This window comes from Biomphalaria glabrata, chromosome 8 (assembly GCF_947242115.1).
Source record: "Biomphalaria glabrata chromosome 8, xgBioGlab47.1, whole genome shotgun sequence".
NCBI lineage: Eukaryota > Metazoa > Mollusca > Gastropoda > Planorbidae > Biomphalaria > Biomphalaria glabrata.
This window is the reverse complement of record NC_074718.1, coordinates 9,091,075-9,110,520: the sequence shown is the minus strand read 5'-3', so window position 1 is coordinate 9,110,520 and position 19,446 is coordinate 9,091,075. Positions and strand designations below refer to the sequence as shown.

Genomic DNA, 19,446 nt, shown 5'->3' with positions numbered 1-19,446 from the left:
AATTACATATTAACTCTTTCTCTCCGTAATTATTTACCACATTCTGGTGGAATCAACGCTGGTATCGCCAGTTAGGAGAGAAAGAGTTAACGTCCTAAGCATACCATTTGTCAATCTGGTTATGAATTAAACTCTTCTAAGTCATTGTGGTTTTCCTGGCTGATCTAATGGCACTAGGGAAGCAGTAGCACATGTGCGCATTTGTCTTAGAGTAAAGAATAAGGAATGTGCCTTTATCTTTGAGTTTTTTCTAACTATTTGATTAGGCTGTGTTTTTGCTCGTATAAGTTATGGTTCAGTGTTTCATGTGTTAGTGCTACTTTTTTTGTCGTCTGTTTTATGTTAGCGACACAGCGAATGAGAAAGAATTTTAGACTATGTTTATGTGTGGGAGAGAGAGAAAGAAAGAAACAAAGAATACATAAGACAGAAAAAAAGAGAGAGAGAGATATAGAAAGGGAAGAGAAAGAAAGAAAAAAAGCACGAGAAAGAAATAAAAAAGAGAAAAAAAAGAAAAGGAAGAAAGAAGAAAAAGGAAGAGAGAGAGAGAGAGAAAGAACGAACGAAATAGCAAAGAAAGAAAGAGATAGAAAGAAAGTAAGAAAGAGAAAAGAAGGATAGAAAATAGAACAAGAGGACGAAGAAAGAAAAAAAATGTAGGAAAGAAAGAGGAAAAAGTAGAGCTAGAATGAAAGAAAGAAAGAAAAAAGTTAAATAAAAAAGAAAGAAAGACATAAAAAGAAAGGAAGAGTCATCGTTTGGATAAAATCAAATCTCCACAAACGTAATTTTCATTGAGCACATTCCCTGCCCACACCGCATGCTTCAATGATCGTCTGCATCTCTCTCTTCCACTTCCGGCAGAGCCAACCACATCAAACTTCACTTTGGTAAGATAGACCAGCTCGGATCTGAACACACAGTTGGTGGCCGCCCATTTCCTTTGGAGGTATGTCTGAAATCAATTTTGTAATGCAATGTGCCCATATCTACTTTCCCTTCTTCTTTTAGTTTGACCTCGTGCTCACCCCTTGTCTACGTCATTCTTCTCTTTTTTATTTGTCTTATCTGTGTGCACTGCAATTATTGATTGCGTCATTTGAGAGTTAGTTCTGTGCATAATCTCTTCACGTCATTAACTTGTTTTTTTTTTTCACACCATGGAACAGCTCCAGATATACGGATACAACGCCGAGCTCTATTCCACATTCAAGGACGCTCAGATGTCTTCTCATGGCGTAGCAACATTGGCCATTTTTGGTATTGTATGTAATAGTTTGTTTTTCTATAAATAATTTTTATGTTACCCATATTTTTTTAATTGCTTTGGATATTTCATAAGCAACTAGTCTTTCTCTCTCTCTCTCTCTCTCTCTCTCTCTCTCTCTCTCTCTCTTCACGTGGTATGTCGTTTTTAAGTTATTTCGTTTCCAGAAACAATAATCTTATATATATATATATATATATATAACTAAAAATAGCCTAAGGGAGTTAATAATTTAATCAGACAAATCAGTAACTGTAATTGAGGGTATTCTAAAAGGTATGCATTTGTCAGCTCTATGTACGGAGAAAGAATATTAGGGATTCCAGAGATTTCTGCTTGATATTAAAATTATTTCTAGAAATTGAATTCTAGTGCGTACGTCTGTTGTTACTTGGAATAATGTGGGTTTTTGTAATCAATTTAAGATTTTGAATCGGATTGTACCAAATATTACGAGGATTAACGTTCGCTTCATTGCCTAATACAATTATGTCTTGGATGCGCTCCGCTAAGATATTTATTACTAAAAAAAAAGATATTTACTCAATCTAGTGCTTATATTATATTATAAACACAGATTGTAACACATTAGTGAACTACCAGTCTACCCTCCTTTCTGTATTTACCTATAGCTTTACACTTCATTCTGGATTTACCTACACCTTTACACTCAATTTGTATTTACCTATAGCTTTAAACTCCCTTCTGGATTTACCTACAGTTTTTACACTCAATTCTGTATTTACCTACAGCTTTAGCTTCATTCTGGATTTACCTACAGCTTTACACTCAATTCTACACTCAATTATGTATTTATCTATAGATTTACACTTCATTCTGGATTTACCTAAAGCTTAGGGGCCGCACGACACGTAGCCAGTGTGAAGTTGTATTTATAAATGACACTGTTTCCCAAATAGATAAGGGCCTTATAAAGTCTAAAACCGGTCCTGATTGTCCTAATTGCATGTTCTTTGACTTGATTATTTTCTCTGTGATTTAAAGTGACATTATTTGTTGTATATGTCGTCGGACAAGATGGTTATTTATATAGAATTCATATTATTATATATTGCATTAAATATGTATTGCTTTTAAAATATGTTAAATTGACATTCTTGTCTCCTCAGATCGGAGAACACTCCAACATGGAATTTGAGAATCTGATTCAAGCCATTAATCTCGTGCCATTCAAAGGTAGGTCTAATGGAGTTTAACTAGAATGTTTCTGTGGCCAACGATTAACGAGCAGGGTGTCATATGGCCAGCACAACGACCAATCACCTTTATTTTCCTCAACTATAGTCAGGTACCCATTAGAGTTGGCTGGATACATGGGGCGCCCTTAAAATCCGGAAATTCAAAATCCCAGTCATTACCGAGATTCGAACTCAGGACCCCAGGGTCAGGAGCCAAGCTCAGTCACCAAGTCACCTGTAAGTGTGCTTATCGAAATAGAGAGAAAAGGATGCTAATCGAGAGAGACATTGAAGGAGAGGCTCTCATATAGATGAAGAGAGAGAAAGAGGCTAATGGAGAGACATTGAAGGAGAGGCTCTCATAGAGATGAAGAGAGAGAAAGAGGCTAATGGAGAGACATTGAAGGAGAGGCTCTCCTAGAGATGAAGAGAGAGAAAGAGGCTAATGGAGAGACATTGAAGGAGAGGCTCTCATAGAGATGAAGAGAGAGAAAGAGGCTACTGGAGAGACATTGAAGGAGAGGCTCTCATAGAGATGAAGAAAGGGGCTACTGGAGAGACATTGAAGGAGAGGCTCTCATAGAGATGAAGAAAGGGGCTACTGGAGAGACATTGACATAGAGGGACAGTGTGAGAGAGCAAGAGAAAACATAATGTGTGGGTGTGTGAGAAATGAAAGAATGTGTGGCAGAATGAGAGGAAATCTCGAATGCTAGAGAGGGAGAGGAAAAGATAATTGTGTGTGAGTGTGTTAGAAAGATGGCGCTAGGGAGAAAAATTAAATCTCAAAGCGAATTTCTGACTTCATCTATCGTCATGACCCTTAGTCTGTTTAGACCGTTTGGGCACCAAACATGATCTGACAATCATCTCTCCTCATTCCTCTGTCTTTTTCCAGAATTAGAGTCTCTTCCATAAACAGGCCAGTACATTCCTTTATGCTGTCCTCCTATCGCTTCTTTTGTCTGCTTCTTCTTTTGCCTGGTACAGTTCCCTGTAGAAAAGTCTTTGCGAGCTCTGAGGAGCTTGTTATATGACCGTATACTTACGTATTTCAACAGTGCAGAGAAGGTCATCATGGGGTTCAGTCGCCTTTGTGATCGAGTTTAGCATTTCCTCGTTTGTTACGCCGTCTTTCTAAGTGTTATATTACGGGACCTCAAGACAGTGAACATTAATACTGACCATGAGGAAGACATAGCCCTAGAACTCGCTACGCGGAGAGAGATAATGATCAAGAAAGCTATGGACAGCGAAAAAAAAAAACAGCATGGGCCTCAGCTCTGGAAGAAAAGCGTGCCACACGGAAAATGGTCGGCTCTCTACCTACCTCTCTACCACCAAAGCGAAAGCCACCTTAACCTGCAATATATGTAGACGGGAGTGTCTCTCCAAAATAGGGCTCCACATTCACGTGAAAAAGTGTTCGAGATGAACCATACTCGTTCAACTACTGAAGGTCAACACATTTTGTATGTGATACATAGAATATTTTTTGTAAAAATCAGAACTCCATGGCTAGGATCTTAGTTGTTTAATATGAGGTCAAGGAATTTTTGTTATTTCAAACGAAGATGCATACAATCTTGAATAACAAACAATTTGCCAATAATAATATATCTCCTTTTTTCCTTATTGAAGATGTCAACGTTGATTTGACCCCATTAAACTAAATTAATTTTTGGATTTATAAACTTTAAATCTGCATTCTCCTATAATTCGATACCAAATATAACTTTTACTGATAAAAAAAAAACCAAAAAAAAAGTTATTAATGTTTAATCAGAACAGAATAGTGAAATACAAATGAGCAAAATGAATAATACTATCGGAACGACGAAAGCAATTACGGAGAGAAAGAGTTATGGTGGCTATGTCTTCATGTTAAAGTGCAGTGTGTCACAATTTACTCATAGTATGTTTTTTTGGCATGTTTAATATTTATACAGATTTTTTGTTTGTTTTCAATTTAGATAACTCTGCAACATTGTCGGAACTTTCTATCAAACATCTGCTTCCTGATTCTTACGACTACATGACCTACGAGGGGTCCATGACCCAGCCAGGGTGTCTGGAAACAGTCACGTGGATTCTCTTGAACAAACCGCTGAGTGTCCGAAAGGATCAGGTCAGTCGGTGAAGATGTTTTGTGCTGTCTAGCTCTAAGTACTGTTATGTTTCATCATTGTTGTCATTTTTTTTTAGTTTAATATCGATCATCCTAATAAGTAACAATTAACTTCGACTCCGAAGATCAAGGATGAGTCCTGGAGGAGTGCAGTATTTTAAGTGACTTGCGCAGACCATATTTCGACCAGCATATATTGCCACATCTAAAGCATCTAATTTTGATGCCGGTTTGCAGATGCCATACATAACAGTAGTAGAAAGAAGGGTGAAAGTACAACGCCTGATGATTACAGATGCCCTACCTGCGACACCAGCTGTGTATCAGGGATTGGCCTCTTTAGTCACACAAGAAGTTGCAAAAGGAAAAGACCGTCTCTCAGGACGTAAAATGCCACATTCTAATACAGGCAAAGCTTTTTTTCCGCATGTGTCTATTTAATGTTTCTTTTTCTTGCCTGTGCCTGTCTTCTTCTAGGTTTTTCCTTTGGGTCTCAAAAGTGTGTCTCTCGGCCTTCGTGAGAGCTCTCCAGCTGCGTCCTTCAGAGGCCATCTGCTGCCATCTGTTTTACTCTATGAAAGTGAAAGGGAAAATACGCCTTTGTTGATTTTTATAACTCTTGCGTGGTGGGGTACTCAATGACTTAACTATATTTAGGCATGAATTACACCGAGGTGAAAAAAAAAATGGGAGCAGAGGCGGCCCTATGTGGTGCGAGTGGGCCAACCACCCTAAGCCCAGCGCCATAAGGGCGGTCCTGCGATAAATAGTCAGCCCATCGTACAAATATTAGTGGCCTTGATAGGACACTCGCCCAGGGCACCGCGCACTTCTAAGATCGCCTCATGGGGGAGGGACAGTATAGCTTATTGAAGGCATTCAAACACCTCGAATAGAATTGTTAGTTGACTGAGGAGAGAAATGAACATAAAATGGACAAAGTTTGAACATTTAAACATAACAACAACATTTACAAAAAAAAATAATGAAAAAAAAAGAAGAAATTGAACAAGATTTTTAAATCACATTTTACACAACTTTAATCAACATTTTAATCACAATTTTAATCACATTTTAATCACAATTTTAGTAACACTTTAATCACAATTTTAATGAATTTCATGAACTATTTCAGCTAATGATGCTTAGGAAACTGCACGAGGCTGTGGACTCTGGTAATCCATCTCTGCTGATGGAGAACAACTTTCGTCCGCCTATGCCAGTTAACCGGCGAACTGTTAGAACCAACATCCAGCCACAAAAAACCGTAAGACAGATGCAAGCGTCTTTTTTTTTTTCACTAACTGTATTTTATGAAATAATAGACTGGCCTCAGTGGCCTGTCTAGAGAAGAAACTAGACAAAGCAACATATTTTTTAAAATCCTTATTTAAAAGACAAAGCTTATCTAATTGGAAGATCTCCGCACTTAATCCAAATCTCTCTGTAATGTAGAAGTTACTTCTTCTTATTTGATATCAAACAAAATAATTAATTACCAATAATTAATTGACTAATTGGTAAACATTTTTTTTATTGATTCATGTTATGTTAAGTACAATAAATAATTACTTAAAGTTTCAGCTTAATCCCAAGAATGGTTGTGGGAGAAATTACTTGTACAAACCCTAAATATTTAGCGGTACCTGTGAATACTGGATTAATTTCCCTTGTTGGTATCAAATGACTGATTAATATTTTTATTGTTCATATATTATCAACGCTAATGAATAATAAAGCAGTTTCAACTTGCGATCAATGGGGCAGATGGTGTCAAATTTATTTATTAAACAAATGTATCATGGGGCCAGCACAACGACCAACCGCCTTTAATTTCCCAGACTAGTGCCAGGTTACCATTAGATTTGGGTGGACTCAGGGGCATCCTAAAGATCTTGAAGTTCGAAATTCTACTCTTCACCGAGATTCAAACCAGAGGCTCGTTTCGGAAGCCAAGAGCCTTACCGCTCATCCCACATGACCCATGTGGAAGAATCTAGAATTATGGCAAAGTGCAGAGAGAAATACAGAAAGATGGTCAACATATCATGGGTGGTGCTCTTACAGTCCGACAGACTAATTGATAAGTGTAAGTGGGGCAGACCTGTAATATGCTTACTTATATAATTTTGAAAATCGGGACCTTTAAACGCTCAACCAACTGTTTAGGGTACCGTGTGATTGTCAAAAGAGTTGAGCCGAACGCTCTTCGAACCCAAGGCGTGTAAGCCTGCTTGAACAAACCGTTCTGTCTTGAAGAGGTCCAAGTCAATGTCTATGTAAGACATTGCTATTTTCAACGTATCTGGCACTTTGGGCGCATGGACTAAAATACATGGCCGAAGGCCGCGCACACCGGGAACCCCCGCCATTTTCCTATGTTTTACCAAGCTAACCGTGCTGGACACGCCATTAGTGTAACGGTCCCTTGAGGAACTGCGCATGGATTATCAACATGGACGTGGAAGCTCTCTTTCAACTCTGCACCGTGCAATGGGAAAGCTCTCGCATTCCCTTGGACACTTCCACAGGAGTTTTGTTTCGCTATTCATTTAGCCTAACCATTTCCTCTAGTGATCGTTTCCAACCGAGTGCCACGTTGAGACAGAATAGCGTACTCGGGTTTTGGAGTACCTGACATTAGTTTGGGAAAATAAGGTCTCATGCATAAGTGGTTCAGTGTCTGCCCTGATTGTTCATAGGTAATGTCGTATTCATCAAGCGTTTAAACTTTTAATTATAAAACATGTAACTTTTTGAAGTGTAAAACGTCCAATTTGTTATTCATCCTTCACTAGTGTATATAACTAATTATATTCGTAATGTTATATCCTTTATTATTATACGTTTTGTTGGTTACATAAACTTGAATGTGTGCAGGACAAGGGAGACCACCGCGTTTAATCTCATATTAAATTTGTTTTATAATTTTCGCTATCTGTTTTTACGTTTTCTTCCCTTCATTTTTTTTAAAATTTATTTATTTCTAGAGGACGTCTAAGCCCTATTGGTTTGTGAAATATGTCTTTCTGTCGCATATAGAGCTTAAAAATAGAGGCTGCTAAACATTCAATGTAACAATATTTTGTAGCTCGAAAAATGTAGATAAAAAGGCTATTTTTTTGTCATATGAATGGCTATGCACAGTAATAAATGTTAATTAAGAGAACCCTTATATTTCATAAAAAAACACCACTTTTAAAACCACACATAAAAGTTAACATTCACACGGCCGTATTTTCATTTTTCTACAGTGTAATTACACAGTGGCATAGCTGATGGGGGAGGGGTCCAATTTTTTAAAACCCCCAAGCCCCCACTTGAGGGCCCCCCAAATGAGTGTCCGAATGTTTTTTTAGATTAAATATTACACCATTATCTCATGTCCTGATGTCGAATGTCAAAATGCAGGGGCCCCTAAAGAGGTCAATCCCTCGAAATCTTTAGCTACGCCAATGGGAATACCTTTGTATTTTGCATTAATATTTTTTCGGGTGTATTAGACGTCAACAGTTATCTTATCTTAGTTAACAGAAAACATGTTGTTGTTTTTTTTTTTGTTAAAAAAAATAAGATTATACATTGCAAGCACATATTGTAACATTCAATTTTTTAAATTATGTAGGCCCTATATCTAGTTTTTAATGGGGTGACGCCTTTTCATTGACATAAGATAGCATCAAACTGGATTTATCGCTAATGACAATTTAAAAAGTTGTGCTATTAATCACTGTCACTACGATGATGTTTCACTTTCAGTTTCATAATAAATTCGCTTTTTTGTTTTCAGACATCAACATGTAACATGCAGAAATTAGCGTTTTATGAAGGTAATGTTTAGGTCCAAGGGCCTTCTTAAAATTTGTAGTAATTAAACAGTTAACATAGTGGATAGAACAGGGCTGGCATAAGTGGGTGGCCAGTCAGGGCCTGTCGCACTACAGAATAGTATATATTACATTCATTAGCTCTTAAACATTTGATATGTACGCCTAGAGCATCGCACCCTGCTAAAGCCGGCCCTGTTATATAACATGAGTTTCATTGCATTGTTTTTCCCCTTTGTTTCAGTAAATGACAGATATAGAGTACGATGAATAAATCGAGGTCAAAGGTCATCACCAGTTTGCCTTGAACCTTTCATAAACTGTGGTTAATTGTTTCGTAGCGGTGAATTAAAAAATTAGGATTGTTATTGGCCAAATGATACGTCACTTTATGGATTCTAATTGTATTGTAAAACGAGGATTGCATGATGGTAGCAAGGGATGTGATTTTTACACGTGAGATTTGTTGTAATTGTTTGCTGTTGTTCATTTTGAACACTATGGATATACTAGATTCGTACAAGAGAAGTAACTTACATGTTTTATCCGAATATATCTATCTCGCTCAAAGGATTTATGCATATAGAGAAACAACACACTCTATTTATTTACAAACCCCCATACTATATGATATATCCATGGCCGGCCTTAGACATAGGCAAACAAGGCAGTCGCCTAGTGCCACCAGAAGGACAGAGTGAAAATTAACTAAGCTCTTTAAGACCTGAGCTCTTAGATATGTGTTTTTTGTTGTTGTTGTTGTTGTTTTGTATCTGTTTTCTGTTCGTTCGACGTAGGTTCTTTGGACTGGGCTTTAGCATTATTACTATAGTTTACACATGTTTACGTAAACATCAATATTTTAACGATAGAGGATTCTCAAATTTCAGCAAGCTTATATCCACCATAGTAATTGTATTGTCTTTGAGATTCCTTCTGTTCAATAGTTGACAATACATGTACCAATAGGCGCAATAATACTTGTAGTAGGAGCGTTGCATAAATGTGAAATTCATGTGTGAGAGCAATGACTGAGAACCTGCCCGCAATTATTCATCTATGTGTGTACCATTTCTACATATTTACACAAATATATAATTTTGTTTCTTTATGAATGATATATATATGACAACCCGGAAAGTGAGAAAGTATTAATGCTAAATGAAAGCATTGAAAATCGTTGAGACTTTTGTTATAATTAGTTGTGCTTAAAGCGTAAAATTCGTATCAAGGTATCCTTTCACGTGTGATTTGTTATAATGTTTCAAATATTTATTGAAAATAAGGCATATCAACGACAACTCTCCATTCAAATCATTCGACTTATCTTTGCAAGCATAAATGTAACTACTTTTCATTTCATTTGCATTTAACGGCGTGTGACAGAAAAAAAAAGCTCTTTCTCTCCTAATCGACGATACCATCGTTGATTAGACCTCATTAAATTAAATTAATGTTTGAATTTTTAAAACTTTAATTTGTTTTAATGTATAAAGAGCATGCATTCCCCTTTTAATTATATACCAGTTAAAACATTTTCTGATAAGCGAAAAAGTTATTAAAGCTTAATCATAACAGCGTAGTGGAATACTACTGAGCAAAATGAATTCTGTCGCCAAACGTGGAAAAATAATTACGGAGAGAAAGAGATAAAAGTAGACAGATATGTGGCCTAATTGTTAAGAGAAAACAAATTTGGAAAAGGGTTAACACTTAATATCTACTTTCATATAAGTTCTATGTTTGGAGGGAGGGGCCAAGCGAGACCAATCGTCATAGAAGGTCTGAACACTGGCCTGCCACGTCACAACCTGTGGGCAGTGGAGACAAGCTCGTTGCTACGTGACAGGACTTTACAACGTGGCAACAATCTATTGGTCCAGGGTTCGAATCCAGGTGAAGACTGTGATTTTTTATTTCGGGATCTTTAGGGCGCTCTGATGGATTCCTGGCATTAGTTGGGGAAAAGTAAAGGTGTTAACCGCGGGCCACAAAAACAGATGACTTTTACATCGTCTGCCCTATAGACCGCATGGTCTGAAAGGGGAACTTTACATTTATTTATTTTTTAACTATACAAGGAAAACCTTGACCTTGAAAAATACCGTATATTGGAAATCAAGTAATATTAGTATTTCATTAGATTACATTTAAAAAGTCTTCGCCTGTTTTCTATTTCATTAACGTAGTTTATTATTGACTAATATAAGTGACCGTTTGAATGAATGTCCCCAAGAAAGGAGTTTGTAATATTGAATCCCTGTGCAAATTACCAATGGCGGTGCTGTTAACTTCCTGTTGTGTGCCCTAAAAAAGTGCGGTGCATGAGAGCTTCCGAACTGAAGGGTCCCGAGTCACTGGTTGGAATCCTGATGAAGACTGGGATTTTTTTTTTATTTCGGGAGCATTTGAGTCCATCCAGCTCTAATGGTTACCTGACATAAGTTCGGTTGGTCAGAGTTCATTTTAACTAAAAATTTAGTCAATTCCTATTAACTATGAAAAAACAAAGCAGTGGCGTAGCTAGAGATTTGGGGGCCGGGGAGGGGGGCTTGACTTATTTAGATGCCCATGAATTTTGACATTCGACATCATGATATGATATAATGGCGTAATGTTTAATGTAAAAACACATTTCTGACCCTCATTTGGGGCCCTCCTCAAGTGTGGCCCAGGAGGGAAGGGAATTTCAAATGTAGAATCCCCTCTCCCGAACCTAGCTACGCCACTGAAACACAGGAAAATATTGTGTCGGACTAAAAGCCGAGGTTTGAGCTACGTATGGCTATATATCGTCCATCTTTCGAAAAATCCCCTCCGCTATTCCCTTTTTTTTTTTCAAATTTCTCTCTTGACTTTGCTCGACATGTATAATTCAAATGATGCCATGAGATTTAGCATGAGAATAAATCACACTTTTTAACTTTCGTTGCATTTTATGCAAACAATGTGGAACTTATTTCTAGAAATAATTTGAATCTATATATTTATAGCAATATTTATTGTTAAGTATGAGATACAAATCTAGATGATATATGAAAAGTTGTATTTTTATTATTATTATTATTTCAATTGAAATTGTAATTGATCTTTCTTATTCAAACCAATAAAACCTGAATATTCGATAAAATATTATTTGTTGATTTCATTTTTTTACTTCATTTTAGTTTTTTTTTTCGTAGATGTATTTCATGTTTTATGAAATGCCGAATAGCGTTTACAGACCTATATATCATAGATATACAAGTCTGACTGAACCTGGCTATATGTACTATTTGTTATCAATCACTCATTTTCAGCGATTCGGAACAGAAGTACATTTTTATTACACTTATATATCTATATTAATATATATAAATAGCCGACCCGCGGCACAGCGCACGCCGCTATTTAGTGACGGGTGAACACTTCCTGAAAAAGACACAGTTGTCCCAATGGGGTTTGTTTGGGCAAACGACTTTGAGGGAATGAAAAGAAGGAACTCTGGAGAGAGCAACATACATTTGTCCATGACTGAAAACAGGTTTTGGAAGGTACAGGCATATCTTTTTGAACGTTTGACCTAGTACTTTATTAATTTTCATGGCAAAGGCTAATCTAACATTATTACGAAAGTATGTGTTTAGTATTTCACAGTCAAGTTGGTCAAGTTCGTTGATAAAAGGTAAAACAATGCCAATCACATTTTCGGCACTTATTACCATTCAGAGTGGCCCGTTCGGTGACCCACCGGCCCATTTGGATAACGGCCCACCGGGAATTTGCCCGGATGCCCATATAGCCAATCCTCCCCTGTTTGAATGAGTCTAGCAATAGGTCATGCCTGTGCTTTATAGCACTATGATATTTATGATTTTAGCGGCAACGTGCAATCATTAAATATGTTGAGTGAGATTACGGAAATTACTACTATCGTATCAAAAGAGGTTTACTTTTTCGACAAATTATAAAAAATATTCATGATTTTCTACCAATTAATACGTACCGAAATATTATATAGATAAAACACAATTAATACAAAAACTAAAACAGACATAATGTTATATAGTACGTAATTGTATATTGTTTACTTATTTATTATAATTGTTAATATTTAAAATCTATCATGTTAGTATTCAATGAAGCACTGCAGTAACAACTATTTAGGAGTTATATCATTCCTTAATACATTTCATTCTACATAATACAATAAGGTCTATATGTGTTTCTCTTTTGATCGCGTCCCGTTTATATCGCAACAACTGGAAAAGAAAGTGAAAATCAATAAATGCCATGATATATTAGATCTTGCAAAGTTCTGGTGCAATAGCTACCTTTTTTTCTATTGTAAAAGCAAAGGTATATATCTAAGCATTTTTTTTTTCATAAAAATACATCACTAAAATACTTCACAGTAAGTACTATAACTTTAATAATAAGTAACAGACTTCTTCATTGATAAATCTAGCTTCCTTAGTGGATTGATGGATCGTAACCAAAACAATAGCAATTAAGCCAATCTAATATTTTGTTTGTTTGTTTGTTTTACATGTTTCGGATGTTCCTTCGGAGTTGAAGATAGTTTACTTCCTAGTCCAAACCTGTAAGATTATTAAGAGTTTAAAAAAAAAAGAACATTTTTTTTTCTTTTTTACACTTTAAAGAAGTTCTCCATTGGAAAAGTGTTTTACACTATAATGTTAGTTAGAAATGACGCGAATGCTATTTTTGAGTTTGAGTTTTGAGTTTAGGTACATCGGCACAATTTAGGCCATGTCGTGCCCGTAATCCTTTAAGGATCACTCTCCCTTTAAATAACAAGGGCTGAAAACAAATGTCAAGAAATGTAACATTTTAAATCATATAATACGAAACCTAGAGACCTTTTTCATTTTAAATATAAATCATATAATACGAAACCTAGAGACCTTTTTTATTTTGAATATAAATACAACGTCTACGTTTAGTTTGAAAGATTCTAAACTCTGGGTCAGTAACTCTACCAATAATTTTATTGAAGTCATTATATTTAACGACTTCGTTACTGTAACCAAGCAGGATCTAATATACTGTAATTGTAAGCACAGACATATCTTCTTCTCCAAACTAAGAACGTTAATTATATAAAACATTTTGAGAATTCAAAAAAAAAAAAAAGCTTGCTCCAGGTGAGGATCGAACTCACAACCTCCGCATAACTTATCCCACGGCAGGCATGGGGAAGGTACTGTCTATAAGTACGGCGCGCTAACCGATTGTGCCACTGGAGCTGCATGCGATATGGAGAGCGTTTTGTATTACGAGCTCGGCTGATTTGATTAACGAAAACCAAATATAGTCAACCGGTGTTTCGCTACATTAGAATATTCCATTCTCCAAAGATATACTTAACACTAACTAGTCATCATAAGACTTAAAGTTACATTCTCTTAACAAAGAATTTAAAGACTTTTTTTTAATTAACAAATATCTAGATCTAAATATGACTATATTATATGAGGTTATGCCAGTTATGGTAATCGTATTCATCATTGTCACTATTCAGTGACTATTGTCAGTGCTAGGATCACATATAGTATAAAATTTATTAAAATATAAAAGCATCACTTGCTTGGGGACTCCCAAAAATTCAATGGTTTCATTAAAAGCCTATATTCAATTATATTAAAGACGCGAAGGCTAGCTATTACTAATTTCCACACGAATAGCAAGAAGTAAATGAGCTTTGCTGCTGCACATAAAAATTATATATGTGTCAGACGCGAATAGCCCATAGACATATATATATAGAGAGAGAGACTGGATGATAAAGAAAGAACAAATTATTATGGGAAATATTTGAAAAAAAGTTTGTATGAGTTATACAGCGGTTATGAGCAGTGTAAAATTAAAAGTATTTATAGTTTTTTTTTTTTTTTTCAGCCATAGCCTATATAATTAATAGAACCCTTTCTGTATTATTATATCTCTAATCGTGCCTACCAAATTACATTTTTTTTTTAAATTTTTGGCATCCTAAATTATCCTAGATATGTGAAGTGTTCTACCCATAGACATATATATATAGACTGGACGATAAAGAACAAATTATTATCGGAAATATTTGGGAAAAGATAAGTTTGTAGATCCACATCACAAACCTATATATATTTGCCTATGTCTATGATTGTAAAACAAAGACAAAATATTGGGAATATGGCAGTTTTGCACTTTTCAAAACTAAAGATCAAAGGTATATATTGGCTGAAATGTTAGTCCTAGAATTTATAGCTCAATCGCCGCCATTTTTTTTTCACATAGATATAGTACATAAAACATATTGACTCCCCCCAAATAAAAATAACTTCCTACTTCCAGTCTATATTTATTTATGTCTATGGTTCTACCACGTTAAGGGAACGTCCATTTACGGTGATCTTTGGGGCTGAGTAGGTTTTATTGAGTCAGTTCCGGAACGTGACTTAATTACGTTTTCCCGAGATATATTATAGGCCTATGGATAAACAGAAAGAGGCGGCAGCGTATGCGAATTCGTTGACCGCGATCTGGAGATCCTGTTCATTGTGGGCTAGCATTGCGCGATCATCGGCATAGAGAAGCTCAGATACGACCATTTCTTTTGTTTTAGTATGGGATTGTAGACGTCGAAGATTGAACACATTGCCGTCTGAATGAATAAGCTGATGTAGATGCCTACGTGTAATGGCTGCCTCATTTGATCCAGCATTAAGCCAAAGAAGATAGCGAATAGAGTAGGAGCAAGTACACAGCCCTATTTCACGCCATTTTCTATTGGGAAATGATCAGACAGGTCACCGAAATGTGTTTGATCTGGCCTTTTTGTCTCACATGAAACTGCTTAAGAATGAATAGGAGCGTAGTTGGGCATCCGAGCCTGGCCAAAATCCTACCAAATACCATTGATCATGTCGAAAGCTTTGATTAGGTCCACAAATGCAGTGTATATAATATATATACATATATATATATATGTATATGTTTATATAGTATACAAAACTTTAATCTAGTCTAAAATAAAAAAAATCAAGACTAAGTCAAAGACTCTAGATCTAGTCCAGGGGTCGGCAACCTTTTGAGTCGGAAGAGCCAAAAATTAGAATTTACAAAATTTTAAAGAGCCACACACAACATTTTATCTTGCCAACAATAAATAGTACTCACACACTCTTTATAAACTTTTTATTCCTATATATATATATATATATATATATATATATATATAATGTTTTTCACTACAAATTAGATAATATAGATGGCGTTGTTATTTTTATTTCGGTAACAACTAGGGCAGTTAAATATTTACTTACAACACTAACTTGTACTTCACTAACAAACAATTGAGCAACTGAATTGAATGGGAGCGATGGCTTTTATGGTCTTAGAAAGTTTGGATACATTTGGCTCATAACTTGTTTTTAGTTTCAAACACGACTCTAAATTTTCATTTGTAAGTTGGCTTCTCACTTTAATTTTAATTCTATTTATACAAGAGAACGCTTTCTTGCACGAACATGTCGATCCAAAGATGTAGCACTCTGGAAGACTATTCAACTCATCAACTCGCGGCATTTCTTTGAAAGCTGTTCACTTTTGTTTCGTTACGAACATACATTTTTGGACCTCCAACACTTCCAACTTGATTTTCAACTCCGTAAATTTGCTACCCCACAAAACTTTACTTTTTAAATCGAGCTATTGTATTTCTAGAGATCCAGTATCAATTTCAAATAGATCAATGTGGATTTCGTTACTATTTGTGTTGAAATGGTGTACTAGGAATGCTAGAATAGTTTTGTTGGTTTTAAACTGCTTAAATTTATCAAGAAATTCATCTTACATTTTTTATAACTGTGCTGAAGTAATTTGTGTCAAAAGCTGCTCTGATTTTATCGCGATACTGTTTTAAAAATTGAAAATGAAGTAACTTACGGCTCTGAATATCTTCTGCAAAAATTTTTTTTTTCTTCAAAACAAAACAATTCGGCTGGGTTTTACTTTCCTTGCAGCTTTAGATTCAGCTCATTTAATTTCGATGTTATATCCACCATAAAGAAAAATGCTTGCAACCATTGTCGTTCTCTAATTCAGGGTGATTAACGCCTTTATCATTTAGGAATGTATTTATTTCATTCAAGCACAAAACAAAACGTTTCAACCTTTTTAAAGTCATCGCACTTTGTTGGGAAGAAGGAGGTCGGGATACTGTGTCTCCATTTTCTTTAACTCTTTGTCTCCTAACTGACGATACCAACGTTGATTCCACCAGAATGTGGTAAATAATTACAGAGAGAAAGAGTTAAGAAGTCTTTAAACTGACGACGGTAGAGTGCTTTTGACAACATGCTGTTAACAATCTTGATGACCAAATTTATGACCCCAACTATTTCGGCCTAAAATGTTTGGGCACAAAGCGCTTCTTGGTGTATTTTGCAGTGAAACGTAAGAATTTCGCGGTTTATTTTGTCGTTGTTGCTCCTTTATTTTTTCCTGTCATACATCTGGCTCCATTAGGTGTTATTGAAACGATTTTATTTAAAGCGATCTTAATGTCTTCAAGGTATTTTTGCTCGGCATGCGCTATATCTTTTCTTCTTGTTTGTTTCGAGAGTGGTATCAATCCTAGAGTTTCTTCTTTTGGACCTTTGGGAAGACATATACCTGACAAAATGGACAACTTGTGCCGTGTCTTTATGTCGCAAGACTCATCTATAGCAAGTGATAAGACAGAAGAAAGTTGGATATCTTCCGGCTGCAAATATGTTACATTTGAAGACAATTGAGCTATTTGAGCTATTCTGTCTTGTTCTGTTTAAGTGAATAGTGGCAAATCTTTGATTTTTTTTTTCAAAATTTCTGGTTTGTTTTTAAAATCATGAATCAGTTCTTCAGATGCATGTATGAAACAGTCTTTCAGATACTCACCATCTATAAATGGTTTGCCTTTTTCCGCAATTTCTAGTGGTACCGCATAGCTCGCCATATTAGCATTACTTATACATTGCTTCTAACTTCGAGAAGATAATCGCTTCTAAATCATTGACTTGAAACCACAAACTATTTGTAAAAGCCAAAGCACGCGGTGAAGATGCTAATTTATCTTTCGTCGAAAGCGATTTAAAACCTACATAGAAACATGCGACGACGGCCGAGAGCTTCCGACGACTGACAACAGTGAGGACGCGTGTAATGGGTGAGGGGTGTAGTGAAAAACGAGTACAAGTGGCTGAGAGATAGAACCGGTGCCTAATTCTCGTTAAAATATTCAGAACTATTTGAAAAAATGTTTCGATAAAATAAATAATATTTGCATATGGAACTAAAGAGCCGCAGCTTTACACCCAAAGAGCCGCATGTGGCTCGCGAGCCGCAGGTTGCCGACCCCGGATCTAGTCGACTTTCTAGAGTTATAATCTAGAGTAAATTCTGATTATCTTAGATTCTATTTCTACTATATTTATAACCTAGATATATATTCTAGAAGTAGATCTATACTGATTCTATAGTTGCAAATCGAATTCAACTTAAATATTTATGTTTATATAGATTACAGATTATAACAAGATTTTATAGATATATATGACTATAATGACAATGCCCATGGCATTTGTGAGATTAATTTTTCAAAGCAATCATAATTAATGGACTTCATCTAGAACAAGTTCATTCATATATTCACATGCGATTTTTTTATTTATTAATACGTTTAGCATTATTTTGGACCAATGTCTCACAACAGCTGATAAGAGAAATCAGGTATAAACAGCAGGAGAAGAAAACATTAAGAAATTAAAACAGACACAAAATAGTGACATATTCATAACAAACGAATATTCACAATTGATTACAGTAACACCTTTTAAAAAATCATTAAAAGTTAAAAAATTAAAGTTTTAAAATCACTACAATTTTTATTTCTACAATTATTTAAATAATTGTATGTCGGGAAAATGCCGGGTAGTTGAAGTAAATTAGCTAGTCCTAAAAAATATACACAGATCTTGGGTAAAAGACTCAACAAATAAAGTACTGTAAATATGTATTTTCACACGCTTGTTTCAGGCTATTTCTTTTTATAGCATCTATCAGGTTTGGTGCCAAATACCCGTATTTTTGTGCAGAATTTTTTTTTCTATCAGGTACACGCATAAACGCAACAAAGCCCATTGGCCCTTAGAAGTTTGTGAAAATCGGGTATTTTAAACAAACATTCGATTGTTTTCAAAGTGCTGTAATGAGTTAAGTGAATCCAAAAGGGTTCTACGGTTCTGCTATTTCACACTGAAGTGAGATGATTGGTATATAAAGAATTTTTTTTTAAACCACTTGTTATATTTTTTTAAATATTCAAATTTAATCAGAAAGGAAAACAAAACCATAGGTTGTAGCGCTCTTCAGCAAAGATAGTGAACTTAAAGCTAATATATATCCCCCCCCCCCCGGTTGACACCATTGTCATCTTGCACAAGTTACATTTCCAACACCATATCTTCGCGAAACAGGATTGTTCCACTTGCAAAGCTCTAATTAAAGTAGGCCCTATATTTGATTCAGGAAATAATGGGGCTGATCTTGCAAAGACAGCCTTAGAAATCCTGATCTGGTGAAGCAGAAAGAAACAAACAGAAACTTTGTGAGTGGCGCCTGGATCCACGATGCACCCACTTGTCCCCCCCCCCCCCGGGGAAATCCCGTCGTTTATTGTGTGTCATTCTGTCAAATAATGTTGGACCTTATTTGGGTACTTAGTAATACAGAAAGGCCTTTATTTGGCTGTATTTTCTAATGACTAATGCATAAATTAGGCTCTATTATTATTATGAATTAATTTTCATTCTCTAGCTGGCACTGCCAGGGTCGAGTTTCACTAGAGGGAAACACAATTCATTGCCTTAACAGTGTCCACTGAGAAATGTTTTGATGGTAAGGCAGGTCTGCATCAGTACTGCCATCTGACAGGTAATACTGATCCTTGAAGGTATCTGTGAGGTTAGTTGTCATTATCCCTTCAGTTGATTCAGCAACAGT

General features: G+C 35.7%; 1 protein-coding gene and 1 non-coding gene across 3 annotated transcripts in view; one reads left to right on the top strand and one right to left on the bottom strand.

The window, feature by feature from the left end:
* The window catches only part of LOC106063596 (putative carbonic anhydrase-like protein 1), a 49,340-nt gene extending 29,939 nt beyond the window's left edge, over positions 1–19,401 (top strand). The window contains exons 6-13 of one of the 2 annotated variants that reach the window (XR_008779340.1): positions 865–949; positions 1,170–1,265; positions 2,398–2,464; positions 4,440–4,594; positions 5,730–5,861; positions 8,385–8,424; positions 8,666–8,877; positions 19,261–19,401. Coding sequence is in view for 1 of the 2 variants with exons in the window: in XM_056038026.1 (XP_055894001.1) it covers positions 865–949; positions 1,170–1,265; positions 2,398–2,464; positions 4,440–4,594; positions 5,730–5,861; positions 8,385–8,424; positions 8,666–8,691 (601 nt within the window). In the remaining variant the exon portion in view is untranslated. Of the gene's footprint in view, positions 1–864; positions 950–1,169; positions 1,266–2,397; positions 2,465–4,439; positions 4,595–5,729; positions 5,862–8,384; positions 8,425–8,665; positions 11,542–19,260 lie in introns of those variants that run through there. The other variant, XM_056038026.1, reaches the window with a different exon arrangement.
* On the bottom strand, positions 13,561–13,670 carry Trnai-uau (transfer RNA isoleucine (anticodon UAU)). Its single transcript has 2 exons — positions 13,633–13,670; positions 13,561–13,596 (listed from the first exon to the last, which is right to left on the bottom strand). It is a non-coding gene; the product is annotated as a tRNA-Ile (tRNA).
* Positions 19,402–19,446: the final 45 nt, after the last annotated feature.